This window comes from Neolamprologus multifasciatus, chromosome 13, assembly GCF_963576455.1.
Source record: "Neolamprologus multifasciatus chromosome 13, fNeoMul1.2, whole genome shotgun sequence".
In the NCBI taxonomy this organism is placed as follows: domain Eukaryota; kingdom Metazoa; phylum Chordata; class Actinopteri; order Cichliformes; family Cichlidae; genus Neolamprologus; species Neolamprologus multifasciatus.
The window spans coordinates 33,405,781-33,421,821 of record NC_140451.1 but is presented as its reverse complement, the minus strand read 5'-3'; the positions used below and the strand labels follow the sequence as shown (position 1 = coordinate 33,421,821).

The following is a 16,041-nucleotide window of genomic DNA, read 5'->3' as shown; positions in this document are numbered from 1 at the left end:
GAACGAGACAGTCAATGGCAGAACAAATGGAGCGTCTGCATCCTGGATTACAGCTCCTGGGAATCTGATCGGACTAAAAAAAGTCCGGGAAGCACGAGGACACAAACGTCACGACACGTACGAGTCTACACGCACGAGTCTACACGTGATCGCAGTTAAAATGCAAACAACGCGCTTTAATATTCACATTTACAAAAGACAGAAATCTGAACCTGGACTTGACCCATTTTCAGGTTTCAGAGTCAGCTGATGTCCCTCAGCAGCTTTGCATGATTGACAGTTCAAAGTAATCCTTCTTTATCTCATGAGCCTCAGTGCAGCAGTTGTAACTCCTCCCCTCTCTAAGACAATGTTCTTCTGATTGGCTGTGAGCATGCAGCACTGGAGCAGGAGATATGTGACTGTAAGGCATCTTTATTAAAACTGCACACGTCACAGAGACGAGTGGAAAACCCACCGGTGTTTAGAGATCTCATCTTCCGCAGTATAAGGAATAATAACGCTGTTTTAATAAAAGCATCCCACTGAGGACGGCGCTGAGCGGCCACGCCTTAAAGCAGACCATCTCCTGCTGCTGTTGCTCTTCCTGTTGACCACGTCATGAATCGAGCTCGTGCACCGAGGTGTTGATCAGTGTCTGCTAAAGGCTACGCGTGCCTCAATATTCAGACTGCAAACGTACAATCAGCCACTGGATGGACGGCTGCTCATACTCTGATCTACTGCAACAGTAACTGCTGGTTATGACAGAAACACAGAACGAGCGCTCGCCGTTTCTCTGACGCGCCCGAGACGATGATCTTTAATCAGCTGTCGGTCAAATTTGAATCAGGTTGGATTTTCAGCAGCTCCTTTAAAATACTGACAAAGTCATCGGTAACGAGGTTGATTGTTTCTCAATGTGCTGAAATCAGCCGTGACCTGCGGCTGACCTTTAACCCTGACCCGCTCTCTGGTCCCGCCTCGCTCAAACCGGAGGATCATTTCCTAAATGAATATGATGTTGACTTGAAAAGACTCGAAAGCAGCGACTGAGACCATAAACCGATCAGGAGAGCGCTCGCTGAAGCCAGCCGCCCCCTGCTGGCCGTTACAGAGGATGTCCATCTGTTAATATGCTCTGCTCTGTTCTCAGAAAGGGTTTGAGGAGCACGATGAAGAGTTCGAGGAAGCTTTCTAATTGGACGGAGGCGTCACGTCGCAGCTGCTAGCATCGTTGTGTCCGATACCACGAAGCACCTGCAGATGTTTGGGAGTCCTCAGAGGTGTTTCAGCAGCACGATGGCGTCGCACACAAAGCAGCCCTGTGAGGACAGAAGGGTCTGACACGAACTTTAGCGCGATGTCTGCGTTCTTCTTTGAAAGAATCAAAGTGCATCGAGTCTGACGACCAGGCGTGCTCGCCTCTGACAGAGCGACCTGCGGTAAATCGATGCAGCTGTTCAGAAAATGATGTGAGGTTGACGCCGTGTGTGAGTTTAGGACATAAGGTGGGTTGCACCGCACTCATTTTCCACCTTTGACTGTAAGTTACTGAACCAAAGTGATGGATGATGTCATTATTTTTATCATCATCCTCTCAGCTCACTCTGCCCTTTTCCTCCCCCTCCTTCCTCTCACCGAGTCATTCTTCTATGACCTTTGGGTTGATGCAGGAGAGTCCTTCAATGACTGAAACAGCACATACACAGATTGATTATTGGGCTTTGACCCCGATAACATTTACTGCCCACAGCCCTGATACGACTAAATCTTTGTCACGTTTCTAAAGCGGAAATTTCAAAACTCATCTGACAAAAGCCGCCAGGACACATTCAGCCTCAGAGGTCTGCTTATCGTCACATCAAGCATCATGAGGGCCCCACGGGCAGAGAGTCATAATCTGGGTCCCAGTAAACCCAAAAAATGGGATTCAAGTCCTTTAACTAAGCAATAATGTCAGTCGACAGATGAAGGCGTTTATGTGGACCACACGGGCTTATTTACTCAAACCACAGACGTATCAAAGATGTCACGAAGCCTGAGCGTGCAGCGAGCGCGGGCTGGATGGTCCTTATTTCTAATGTTTTACTCAGTGTGACGCAAAGTGTCGCACTTCTAAAGGAGCAGAAATCGTGTTGCTGTCGCCCCCTGGTGCTCATTAAGAATAATGCAGGACTTTCATCGTTCATGCTTTTTATGCTGGATGTGTTTGTGTGTTTAGCATAAATGTCAAAATCCTTCACATAGAAATGATCCCACCAGCTGCAGCGTCTCAGTGTTGAAGATTACATCACTCTGCATGCTGTAGATTTAAGGTGGATTATTAATTATTAATGCAGCTCGTTCATTTACATGAAAACTAAAGAGTTTCCAGAAAGTTTGCATTTGATTCCAGCTTATCTTTAAAAATCATAGTCTTAGACTGTGTGTGTGTGTGTGTGTGTGTGTGTGTGTGTGTGTGTGTGTGTGCGTCACCTGTCCATCGGCGCTGAATGCGAGGCAGGCGATGCCATGTGTGTGTCCGTCACGCAGCAGTGACACGGTCTGGGCGGTGAAGGTGTCCCACACACACACATACGGATCCTTGCCCACCTGACCCGTCGCCACCAGGGAGCGCTCCGGGTGCAGCGCCAGGCTGAAGGGAGGAAAGAGGCGGAGACGTTAGAACGACAAAGGACGGAGGGGAGGAGACAGGTAATAACACAGTCGACCAATCAGAGAACTATAAGGTATACGCAGGTGTAAAGGAGCACTCAAAACTTTACTCAGGCAAACAAAGAGCTGCTTTAAAACTGCAACACACGAACATCACAGCAGCGACTGTGGCAGCGTTTTTACATCATTTTAAAGATTTCATGTTGGAACCGATTCGTCACTCGCAGCTTTACGGGATGGATTTGGCATCACACAGTGAGCTGAGGTTCATGTGTTAGAAGTGATGAATCATCACATATATATCACATCACATATCGGGATCGCGTTACTAACGAGTCAGCCGCTCCACGTCCAAGTCACCAAGCGCCGGTTCAGATTCACCGCTCACATCCTTCGGCTACCGGACCAGAGACCTGCGGTTCTGTGGAACCCGAGGAATGGAAAGAGACGGCGAGGAAGACCCAAAATAACGTGGAGGAGTACGTTCCTTGAAGATTTACGCTCGGCCAAACTGTCATGGGACGAAGCAGCAACTGCCGCGATGGACCGAGTTCGATGGCGTTCTCTTGTCGCCCGATCGGCGCGGAAGGATCGTTCTTCGTCTCCCTTTCAGAGGGTCAATGTTCTCCTTTACAGACAGCGCTATAAATACACCTGCTGCTTTAACGGCATCATTATCAGCACGCACACACACACACACACAGTCTCATGCTCTGTTATTGTTGTAAAGGTCGTGTTTCGTGACCTTCGCTGAGTCTCCTCACTGTGACCTCACAGACAGTTTATTTTCTGTCTCCTGTTGGACAGTTTTGTCCGTCCTCTCAGATCCGGTGTGTGACACTCATGGATCCATGTTGCTGCTGCTCTCAGCCAATCAGCACAGTGAGGCGGGCTGGGCAGTTTTAGCCTGCTGGGATGGAGACGGCACGCAATCCCACAGGAGCTGGAAAACATGGCTGGATAAATGTGGGAACACCGTCCTTATCCTGCTGTCAGTCAGAGGAAAACTGGATTTCTGAGGGGAGGCTTGTTTCAGTCTGATAAAAAGAAGGCTTATTTTGAACTGTGATGGTAAGATAGAGCTGAACATGAGCAGAATATTTGTTTCAGCTGTAAAAGTTGAACATTTAATTGTTGACGCTCCTTTTTACCCTCAGCTCCCGGGGTCGACTGGGTCAAAATAAACTGCTCCTGTTTTTTACATTTTTATGAAATCAGGATGTTATTGTGTCTCCGTGTGCTGGTTCAGAGGAAAAACACGAGCATCTGGAGGAACAGCAATAATAATAATAACAATACGAACAGATTTACTCACAGGGGCTGATGTTCAACCAGCACGCTCACTGCACTGTGGCTTAACCTGAGACCTGTGTGTGTGTGTGTGTCTGTGTGTGTGTGTGTCTGTGTAGTTCGGAAAGGTCAGTGCATGCAGAGGTGTGTGACACACGGAGCAGCCGTGTATGAAATAATAGAAGCAGAAATAGAACAGGTGCGTCGGCCACGAAGCTCCATTGATCTCAAAGATGGTATCTCTCTCCACACACACACACACACACACACACACACACACAAGCTCAGACGTTCCTTCTCAACCTGCCAGCCAATGAGCCTGCAAGCTGCTGCGGTTGCTATAACAACCGTATTGCCAAGGGCAGGGAAGCTGAGGTCTGAGCATGACAACTGTGGAGCCAAGGTCACAAACACACACACACACCTGAACATCCGTCTCTACTGGATGATACCCGACAACTTCCAGACGTCTTCTTCTTTGGTTTTTTGTCGTATTTATACTCGACTCTTTATCTCACTGACATTTGATAAAACCGAGTGTGTGAGACTGTGTGTGTGTGTGTACAGCTACTGAGTTTATACTCAGTAGAAAGGAATTCTCTCTCACATCCTTTCACACCCATGTGTCTGAACAGAAGGTCAAAGAAGGCTGTTATGGGCCGGATGACTAATTTACAAAGTATTAGAGAAAAGCAGGCTGGTCTAAACATAAGAAAATCACATAAATGTGCAGCACTCACAGACATGTTTAATGTTTTGTATTTTCTTCTATTTAGTGATCACTGTTGACCTCCCTCAGCTTTTATTACCGCTAATCATTTATTTATTCTCAGTTTTTAAAACCTTAGGATGTAACTACAGCCCAGCCCATGCAGCAGTATATGAATGACTAACCTCGTATTGTGGATGGATTATCTCAGTTGTTCTCCTGGCTGAAGTTTGGTCCTTTTACAGCATCCTGCCATGCGATTACATTTGTTCCTGACCACCGAGAACACTCACGTTAACTTTTATCGAGTGGGAAAAAAGTTAGCTTGTTTATATTATGCTAACATAGCTGTGTCGCTAGGGGTCACGTAGCACATCATTATATACCAGCTAGCCAAACTTCAGTAACCCTACAAACGTCACTGCTGTTTAGTTTTCTGTCTTCATTGATGTTGGAAGTGATAACAGAGCTGTACGTTTGAATTTGTTTCCAAAACCCCGCAGTCAGGACATGCTATAGTGTATTTAGATAGAAGCTAGCGAGCTAACTTCCTGCTAACCTCTAACTCCGTTAAATGTCATAAATTCCGTTTTCATGGATGCCTGGATGTTAAACTCAGTTGTTACACCTGGTAGAGCAGAACGCTGATTTTATTAAAGATGAAAGACTTTAGACAGTTTTTCAACTCTCAGTAATGCCATAGTGATGTTTGATATATGGACCTGCAGCGGAGTTTAGACCAGACACGGCTAGTGACGTCAGACTTAACGACCGGATTGCACCAGCAGCATCTGCTCTTATATAACTATCATTAGCTTACAGCTTTAAGTGTTTAAGGTATGTGCTAACTAAAAATAAAGACAAGATGATAGTTTATTAAATGTTAATGAAATCTGCAGATTGTTTCGGTGAAGTTTAATGAACTCCTTGCTATCTAAAATATAACAGGACACTGGAGTAAATTCTCAAGCTTCTCACACTTCTGATAATCAGCTGTCTGCTTGACGTTTATTCAGCTGTGTATAGGGTTGCCAACCGTCCCTTAAAAAACGGAATCGTCCCGTATTTAGAAACAAAAGTACACGTCCCGTATTGAGCTAATAAGGGACGCACTTTGTCCCGTAATACAGTGAGAATCAAAAGTAGTCTATAAGTTTTAATGTAATTAACGCTTTGTTTGAAAACATAATTCCCAGCCCCGCTCCTGCTTTGTGACCAATGAGCTGACAGCACACTTATGACAATTCGAGTATGACAATTCAGATTACCGCTCATCTCATTGGTTGAGGAAAGGTCGCTTGCGGAGAAAATACCGGAAGACAACAGATGACCACAACAAAAAGCATGGCCAACGGGGAAACAAACGGCGACACTGCGGTGCAAGTCTCAGACGACAGTACACCTGAAGCTGGGCAAACACTGTGCGATTTTCAAACTGCACGATTGGCTCGCATGGGTTACAAGTTCGTAGGTGACGATGCAGGTCTCACACTATACCGCCGATGCTCTGATGCGACCTGAGTCACACTGTGCCTCCATAAAATGAAGGTTATAACAGAAAATCTGTCGCTCGCTCTCCCTCTCTGTCTTTCACTCGCACAGACACACACCACCATCAACTTTGCTAAATTGCTAATGAAAAACACTGATCAGGCAGCTGTGATTGAGCAGCAATGTAAATCCAACTATTTTCACGGTTGTTGTGGTCGTGATAATTTGGTGATGCCACATCGAAAAGGCTCGGATGAGCTTTCCAAAGTTCTACAAGTTGTGCCTCCATCGCTTGTGTCCAGATCACACGCTGCACAGCCGTGCTGCTCCGTCTTTTTCACCGACGTTTACGTGTTTGCGCGTGCGCAGTGTGAGCGGCTGCGGTGACACCCTCACGAGCGATTGATGATCGGGAGCTGGTCGTGAGGTGTTAATCGCTTCTCGTTACCCCACGTATACTACACGATGCACGATGAAGACCAAAATCGGGCCGATCACCAAATTGGTCGCACGACTCAAAAATCGCCTCAAAATGGGCCAAAAATCGCACAGTGTGAGCCCAGCATTAGACCAGCAATGTTTGTTCCTCTCAGAGAAAGAAAAAAAGGCTGCAAAAGTGCAGGGAAGAATGGGAAAAGGAAAACACCTGGCTGGAAAAGTGCACAATAACACCTATAAAGCGCACTGCACTGTGTGCCGGCGCACTTTTTCCATAGGCGTGCTTCTAATGGTGGGCACATGAAGAACATGAGGGGCGTGAAAGCTCGGGGAACCCTTAACCAATTTTTGTCCACCAGGCCACGGCAGAAGCAGATATGGTAAACACTGGTTTGTTTGTTTTTAAACCCTCTGGTTAAGGTTAAAATGGGCATGCGCAGTGAATATCAGCGCTATGTGGCCAGAAGTGTGATAATATAATTTATTTTGTGTAATAAACAACTGCAAGGATAGATGATTACAACAAATAGATGAGTAATACATAAAAGTAATACATAGATGAATAATGATGATGAGTTATGATGCGTAATCATGGGAACAAGTGGGTTTACAAACGGGAGCAAAAGCTGAAATAATGCCTCTGCTGAAGCCAATTGCACTAAATGCACTAAATGTGCACTGTTACAAGAATGTTTTTCTTTCTATTGTTTTCTATTAATTTATATAATTTTAAGTTAAGCAGGACAGAGTTCTTTTAAAGAAAGATTTACTTTTATTATCAAAAGTTAAGCATGACAGGCTTCTGTTTAAGAAAGAGACTTGTTTTATTGTGTTAATGTTGTCATTTTGAGCTAAAAATAAATGGCTAAATGATTTTTGTTTCCCATGTCTTGATATCACAAAGAATACGCATCTACTTAAATCAAATTCAAGTCAAATGGTTAAAAAAATAATTTCGCACACAAAAAAGAGCTAAAAAATTCACCACACTGGGAAGGGTGAAGACAACTGGGTCGCCCGGCCCTGGCCACGAGGTGTCCCTTATTTATTTCTCAGGGAGTTGGCAACCCTAGCTGTGTAAAAACTATAACTTTAATCTCAGCCAAACCGATTTACTCAGGAACAAATAAATACCAAAAAAAAGGCCAAACAATAACATTTTGAAGTTATCTAAGTGACTTATATATCATGTTTAACCTGAGTAGCGAAAGTCCGGTGTTCTCACGGCTCTAGTTAGCCTAGCCCCCGGCTAGCTATCGAGCTAGTGGCTAACAGACGTCTCCGAAAACGTCGGAGCGCTTTTGAAAATATGTGGTGTCTTGATAAACTGAGCAGATATTTGAGGTTTACACAGCTACATTCTCGCCTGAAAATATGTTAAAAGTTTATTTTGTGACCCAGAAAGAATAATAAGAGTCATATTAAAACTAACTAGCTGCCGCCATTGTTGTAAACTGAGCTGGGCTGCGCTATGAATTCTGGGACACAGCTTCTTCTTCTTCTTCTTCGGGGTTTAACGGCAGCTGGCATCCTTGTACATGCAGTGCTGCCATCTTCTGTTTCAGTCCGTTATTACACTCTTAAATCCTACTACTTATTCCTGCGTCTTTTGTGATCTTACAAAGCTTCAAACGACGCGTCGACTATTAAATCAGTCGTCGACGATTTTGATAGTCGACGTAATCGTGACTAGTTGACTAATTGTGGCAGCCCTAGAGCAGAGTGATGCTCCTCCTCTTCTCTAATAACTCATCCTTCTATCATCTCATCCTTGTGTTCTTCATCTCTTTTCACGCTCCCTCGCTCACACGTCTCCATCGACTTAACGACTTTCAGAGGACTCGGTCCTCACAGTGTGACTTCATTAACAGATTTATGGCCTCACAACATGAGTAACACAAGCCCACACACTCGAGCACTTTGTGGTTATTTATAGCAGCTGCACTGAGTTGCTGCTAATAATAGCCTGAGTGTGCAGCCCCGATAATGTGATTAATAAATGATTCACCTGCACAGAGCGTGTGTCTAAATGTTTGGCACAAGAAAAAGCTGCGAGTGAACGAACGGATGTTTTATTTCTGCACAAATATTTAATGCTGTTAATGAGCAGATTCATGCTTTAAAGGCTCTGTGAGCAACAGCAATTTTTTTTACAATAATTTGAGCTTTTCCATACATATTATGGAAAATTAAAAGCCTTTTATATATATTTAATGGAATATTAAAAAAATCAGACTTGGATAAAATATGTGTGCTGTGTCTATCCCACTGAAGCCGGGTGGCTGCTGTCTGCAGGAAGCCTGGCCGCAAAGGCGTGTCTGAGGAAACAGCAGGGTTGGTTGGTTTGTTGCTCTTACACAGGCGCACACACCTCAAACATCAGCCCTGACCACACTGTCATTCACTCACTGTCACACTAACAAACAGGGTCGCCTCTTTTCTGTCCAGAGGTTTACAGATGTGGGTGAAAGGCGGCGACGTTCTGCAGAAAAACAAACGAATCCCTCATGAAAGCCAACTCTGATATGGAGGCTCACCTGTGCCGGAATATTCATTTATTCTTTTTAATGAGAATATTTTATTTTTACTCATTTTGAGTTTGTTTTATATTAAATATTGAAGTTAAATGGGACAACAGCTGTAAAGGATTTACATGAGTGTGTATTGTGATGTTTGATTGGCTCACCTGTGTGTGACGAGGACACGGTGAGAGCGCTGTGAGAACGCTGTTCACGTGAACGCTGTGGTCATATGTTCAGCTTCATAATTATTCTATAAGCGCAGTAACAAACTGTCCGACAGGCTCGGAGCATACGGCACTTCCTTTGGTCTGATTTTGAAAGTTGTTACATTTTCATCTCTTCAGACGACGTCGACCAAAAAACCAAAAATCATTACTCTAAATTTGAGGCACATGTTTCATACGTGTGTTGACTGTAAATATGTTGTAATAACGCATCACTCTGACGAATGATGACATCACTGTTATGGCTATTCGAGGGGTTTATAATGAATCACACGTTTTCCACCTGAGAGCAGAGCTGCATATTTCCCTAAAATTCTCGTTTTTCTAAATATGCAGCCTGAGGTGTTGGAGGAAGGCTGGGCCTTCGTTTACAGGGATAAGTGACGATGATGATTTTAGTGTAAAGAGTATAAAAGCATCAGCGTCTGCTTCCTGCTGATCAAAGCCTCGTCGGAGAGCGCCGAGCGGCCGCTGCTGCCAGCGGGGAGATCTGACTGAAGAGACGCAATCTGGGAAACGTTCACATAGGAATTAATTTGAACTGAACACACACACACACACACACACACACACACACAGATAATTTATTATTCATATGGCATTTACAGTATTCATTGGAGGATGTGTGCTCATTCCAGTTTAACTGGCACCATTACAGCTTCTTTCTGTGCGGACAAATGTTCATCCATCAAAGGACATTTGTGCACAATGAGGAGGGCTCACAGATTTATGATTGGAGGGGGGGGGGCAGCTCTGCAGAGAGGAGCGAGTCTGAGAGAAAGAGGAAGTTTATTTATTTCTACTCCCAGCATGATGAGACTGTAATGAGCTGGAGATGAGCGAACGATTTTAACCTCGTTTGCATTCAGCAGCGAACGATGGAGTCTGTCAGCAGTCGACACAAGTATCATCTGAACATGCAAACAGCATGAAGCCATAAGATCGCTCTGGTTCACAGCTTCGATCAGCGGATTTTCACATTTTTCAACAATAACCACAGAGCGTGCGTGCATTAGGAGTACAGCAGGTGCTGCAGTCAGCTGATCTGCTTCACGTCTGTGCAGGCTCTCAGTCTGACTTCTTCACGTCTCATTGAAGAAGCTTCTTCAGCTCTGAGAGGCTCAGGCATTCAAATCCCCATGCACCTCCATGCAAACAGGAAATGGAGATGGTTCACCTTCAAAATAAATGTTGTGCCATGTAAAACATGTTGACTGTAGCACAAAGTTTTACTTTGAAGTTTTACCACCACTGTGTGAGTGGTTAGTGAGCATTTGCAGACCAACAGAAAAACTGCAGGTTACCATGGAAATAGGCTCGTAACCAAAGCAGTCACTGGGTGATTTTTGGTCCAGCGAGGCTCAGATGCCTCCATGAGCCACTCGTAAACCTGCCGTCGGCTCACTTCATCAACACTGTCCTGATGAACTGATGTTCTCACGTGTTTCAGGTCTGACTGAAGAAAACACAGACATGTGCTTTATCAAAGCTGTCGCCCTTTTAAAGATATTCATGCAAATCTGTCCCAAGCTGCAACGATCTCCTGGTTCATCCCTCCGTCCTGCTCAGAGGAGCCGTCACCTTTGACCTCGTCGCTACTACAGGCTGCTTCCACTCTCGTAAACAGCCTGACGCACAGCTCTGAATGAAAAGCATGTAGGTGAGTTTATTTATAGCAGGTGGTGAAATCAGGGCAGCTTCTATAAATAGCCCAGAGGAACTCCTCCTCCCGAGCGTGCTCGCGTTCCTGCATCAAACAACAAAAGCTTGTTTTCCCCGCTCGACCTCGCAGGGATAATTGAGAACACTGGGGAGTCTGCGGGAAAATTTCCATAAACCATCTGGACTCTTCTCCTGCTGCTACCAACAGACTCTTACATTCACAAAGTTCAGCATATTTACAACAAACTGAAAGGATTTTACAGACAAATGTTTCTGTGCTGGAAACCAGCCGAGTCCGAATCAGGTGGAAATGACAGCCGATAACATCTGAAAGGATCCACCTGACCTCAGAGCATCCAACATAAAGCAGGTCTCAGAGGCGCAAACGCAGTCGAGTTTTTAAGATCTCATCATTGTTAATTACACGTTGGTTGCATAAGTTTTGCTTTTGCTTTGAAATTCTTGATCTTCAGCAAGAAAATGAGGCCTTGATTGGACACAGACAGCGACGGGCGGCTGTCACGGATGAACCGACACGCTGGAGCTCACGTCACCGAGAAAATAAAACATTTCATGACTTCAAGTCCTTTCAGTTCAACTCAGGAGTAAAGCACAGCTCGTTATCAGCTAAAGATCCATCTGCTGTGGAAGAATCACAGGAACCGATTCAAATCTTCTCGTCAGGCTAAAGCGCAGAGCGTGTGGAGGCGGGATTCAGGACTTTAAATGATGATTCGGAGGAGGAGAAAGATGTTACAGGTCATCTTCAAAACGTCTTTTTACCAGGTGGGTGGAGCCAATCACAGGAAATCTAGATTTCAGGAGAGGAGCTAAAACAGCTCGTTTCAGACACAGAAGGCTTACTCTGAACTTGATTCATGCAAAGCTACTCCGGGAGAGTCCAACAATAAAAACGCTGAGCTGGAACGAGCAGAGCGGTCTGCACCTGACAGGTCGGCAGCTTTTATGCAGTATTTTTCTCTCAAAGCTGCGATCACATGACTGAGATACACACCCAGCAGTCCAGAGCAAGTCTGCAAACCTGGGAGTCGCTGGCAAGTTACTGACCATCAGTCTTTTCAGACTTCAAACCGCCGTCTTCCTCCGTTTGTTCGCAGCTCGGAGGTTTGTCTGTGTAATGGAAGCAGATGATGTCGTCGCTGAGATCGAGCGCACAGGATCAGATCATCGCTTTGGGGTCGTGTACTTGGGGAAGTGCTGCTTGAATCCCTTCAACGAGAAATGATAGCGACGTGCTCTCTGCTGGAGAATCCTCAACAGGCTCACAGGCAGAGGAAAAGTTTCTGTTGAGTGAAATCAAAAACGTCTCGAGTCTCGGAGGGAGGAAAGAAAGAACCTTTTCCTGACGCTCAGCCATCTTTTCTTTTAAAGGCCACACGGTTCAGTTTCTCTCCTCACAATAAGTAGCTTAAACTCAGCCTGCAGCCCTTTGACAGCCGCACTGCAGAGTGACATAACATCCCGAGAGGTTTGTGTAAATCTGAGTGTGCCTGAATGTGCGTGAGTGCCAACAGATCGTGGGAACACTGGCGGCCGCGGGGCAGATTAGTGGTGGGATGCTGGACAGATAATTTCTTAGTCATCATCTTAATGAAGACCAGCGAGCTGTGAATCCACAGAGCCACCAGGTCTGCGCCGCACGCTGCCATTTACAGAGTCTGGCAAATGAACAGAAGCACGAAACAAAAGAGCCTTCAAGGAATTATTCCCTCTGCTTTTCACGAGTCATTGAGCGGCGATCTGGAGAGCGAAAACAGCCGCGCTCAACCCAGATTCTCCTCACTCGATCGGAAGGCGCACGCCGCCGGTTATTCATCGAGAACTCGGAATAATCTTCAATTATCGGAGCTTGTATCCCAGTCACGGACGGATTGCTGAATGAGCCCGGGGGGAGTATTTTACATAATGTGTTGCAGTGTTTAGTGCAACGTGTGTGCAGCGGCGTGTCAGCAGTCAGCTCGCTGACCTGAATGCTCAGCTGCGGTGTTTCAGCCCACAGCATCACCTGAGAGCCGGAGCCAGCTTCAACCTCCGGGGCTGGAAGATAAAGCTGAAATGTGCAGTTCCTCTAACGTCCAGCAGAGGCAGCAGCGTCTCCCATTTTTAAACTTTAAAGCAAAATAAACATGTTTACAGCCTGATACACAAACTGTCTGGTCTCTGTAGATACTTCTTCATAACACCTGTACAGGAGGGAGGAGGCTTTTCGATTTCACCATTATTAGGGGCGTGGCCTCTTTGACTGACAGGTGGATGGTGACACAGGTGGCTGTAGCTGCTAGCTTCACCTGAACTGCACCTGTGGACTGTGTTTGTGCTGTTTGTAATTATCTGACCAATGACATGTGCATGTTGTTGCTGCACACCTGCAGCATGCACACAGCAGATTGAGTTTGTGTGATAACAGGTTCTGAGTTTGCATCATCAAATGTGACTTTTAGATTTCTTCAGTTTTAAACGCCTGACAAAAACAAGCTCGCCCATCCATCTCGTCCCAGTTATCCCATTCAGGGTCGCGGAGGTGCTGGAGCCTCTCCCAGTTATCACAGGGTGAGAGGCGGGGTACACCCTGGACAGGTCTCCAGCCTGTCGCACAAACATTCACACACTGATTCAGAATCACCAGTTAACCTCACACGTGTGACAGGAAGCTCGAGAGAATCCGCTGCTAACATCACACAACCAGAAACAAGCTCACAGAAATGCAAAATGACCAAAAAAAGACACAACAAGGAGAAAATACGACTCCAACGACGCTGCAAACAAAACATCTGCTGCAAACTTTACTTCACACGAGAGCCAGCAGCATCTCTGCAACCGTGAACGCATCACTGAGCACGCAGCCGCTAAGTACAACAACAACACTAACTCCCATCTTCATCCCACCTGATCAGCTCTGCCACTTCCTGTTGAGAAGGAAATGAGCTACTCTTTGCTTCACTCACACACACACACACACACACACACACACACACACACACAGTGCCTGCAGTGTCCCTGCTAGTTAGCGTTAGCTCTGTATGAGCCACTCTGGCTGCTCAACTGGTTGGTTTAGTGGTTGCTGATGATGCTCATGATGATGATGCTGATGATGATGATGAGCCTGCAGGTCTGACTGCCTCTCTGCTTTCTGTGCTAGCAGATGCATGAAGTCCAGCCCTCCTTCATCCAGCAGGGACATCTACACAGTTTCATTTAAGTCCTCTTGTCTGTAGTTTCTTTGCTCTAATCGCTTCCTGCAAACTGATGTCTGTGAGGTAAGAGGACAAACACCGGGCACAGCTTCTCCACTGAAAGGCGGCTCATCGGGCAAGCAACTAACACCAGAACCCCGACGTCCTAAAAACCCTGCAGATGCACAGAAACTGCTGCTCAGGGAGGAGGGTGAAGGAGGCTTCATCAGAGCACATTTACTGTAAACCAGTGCAGCGTGTTTGGAAGATGCTCTGAAGCTTTGCTGCTGTAAAACCAACAGGAACAGCCGTCTGCCCTGAGCAGCTCATAGACTGTATATCAAAGATGGACAGCCTAATATGACCTAGTATGATGTGCAAATTAATGTGTGTTAATATCACACATAGTACAAAATACTAATACAAACATGTAAAACAAAAATAAAGTAAGTGTGTCTAACACGTATGTGTGTGTCTGTGCGTGCGTGCGTGCGTGCGTGCGTGCGTGCGTGCGTGCGTGCGTGCGTGCGCGCGCGTGTGTGCGTGTGCGCCAGGAGGGATTTGAATGTTGTCCTGGATGTGACATTAACAACTTTTCCACAGCTTCTCTCGTGAGGTCAAAACTCTGAACCAAAGTAAACCTTCTGACGAGTCAGGCTTTGATTTATCAGTGTTCAGCGTTTCTGTAAGAAAACATGAGTGAAAACAAACAGAGAAACAGTTTGTTTTCACTCATGTTTACAGTTTAAGAGAAGAAGCTGTGATTGTTCAGAGCCTCTAATGTCAAAGAGAGAATTTATGTCCGTACGAGGCCTCAGTCTGATGCAGGTGTGATCTTATCAGACACAAATATCACAGAAATGCTGCAAAACTGTGAAAAATATCAAACATGCTGATTAAAAATATGAATCATGGTTCATTTTTAACCCTTTAAAGCCGGTCGGAGCGGGCACGCTCCGTTTTGCGTAACTATTTTTAAATCCCGGTAGCTCTGCAACCACGTGAGCTAGCACAATAAATTTTTTTGAGAAACTGAAACCGGAGGAGTTGTACTTCCATCTTATGCCATCAGCTTGTCCTCGGTCACAGTTTCCTTCCACATATAGCTTTGCAAAAACTGCATAAAAAGCACTTGCAGCAACAAAAACATAATAACTATCGCATGTCTGCCATTACCTGCCCGAAACCGGAAGTGACATCATTTTCGCAGAAATGTAGTTTTTTACCATCAGGGCCTCATGAGCCTATACTGGTGTTTTTAAAAGTTATGTTTGACTTTATGACTTTCTGTGTCGTTTCTGGGATGCTTAGGACTCATATTGCACTGCTGGAAATAGTTTATTTTGATGCACATGCTGCTTTTTTGCAAATTTGCATTATAATATTTATTTTAGTTTTTCCTGCAGTTTATAAAAATTGGTGTATTTCAAAAATAAAACTATGAAGACACTCAAAATAAATTTCCTGTGGTGGGAAACTATTTTGTGCAACTTTTTTGTATTTACAGTTTTGAGGGATAAGCCTCTTAAATTTCTCTAACTAGAAATATATGTTAAAAAAACAAAAACGACAAATTTTTTTGTAGTTTATTGCACTTTTTTGCAATTTATGTAATTACTATGCACTTAATGCAGACATATTATTTGGGCTATAATGGTTGTATTGATGTATAGCTCCCAAAAATGGCTCTACAGCAAGTAAAACATAAAGATAAGCTCTGGTCTTAAAGGGTTAAGACAGACAGGACTCGCTCTCTGCCTCTGGATGACCAGTTTGTTTTACTCAGTCAAGCAGAAATACCATGAAAGCTGCACAGCAAACATAATGATGTCCTTTGGTTTAGTGCATCCTTTGTGTGTGTGTGTGTGTGTGTG

General features: G+C 45.0%; 1 protein-coding gene across 2 annotated transcripts in view; it reads right to left on the bottom strand.

The window, feature by feature from the left end:
- LOC146505876 (echinoderm microtubule-associated protein-like 6) overlaps positions 1-16,041 on the bottom strand; it is a 75,410-nt gene that overhangs the window by 47,310 nt on the left and 12,059 nt on the right. For both annotated transcript variants that reach the window (XM_085183283.1, XM_085183284.1), the window contains exon 2: positions 2,458-2,617. In XM_085183283.1, the coding sequence (XP_085039409.1) occupies positions 2,458-2,617 (160 nt within the window). The remainder of the gene's footprint in view (positions 1-2,457; positions 2,618-16,041) is intronic.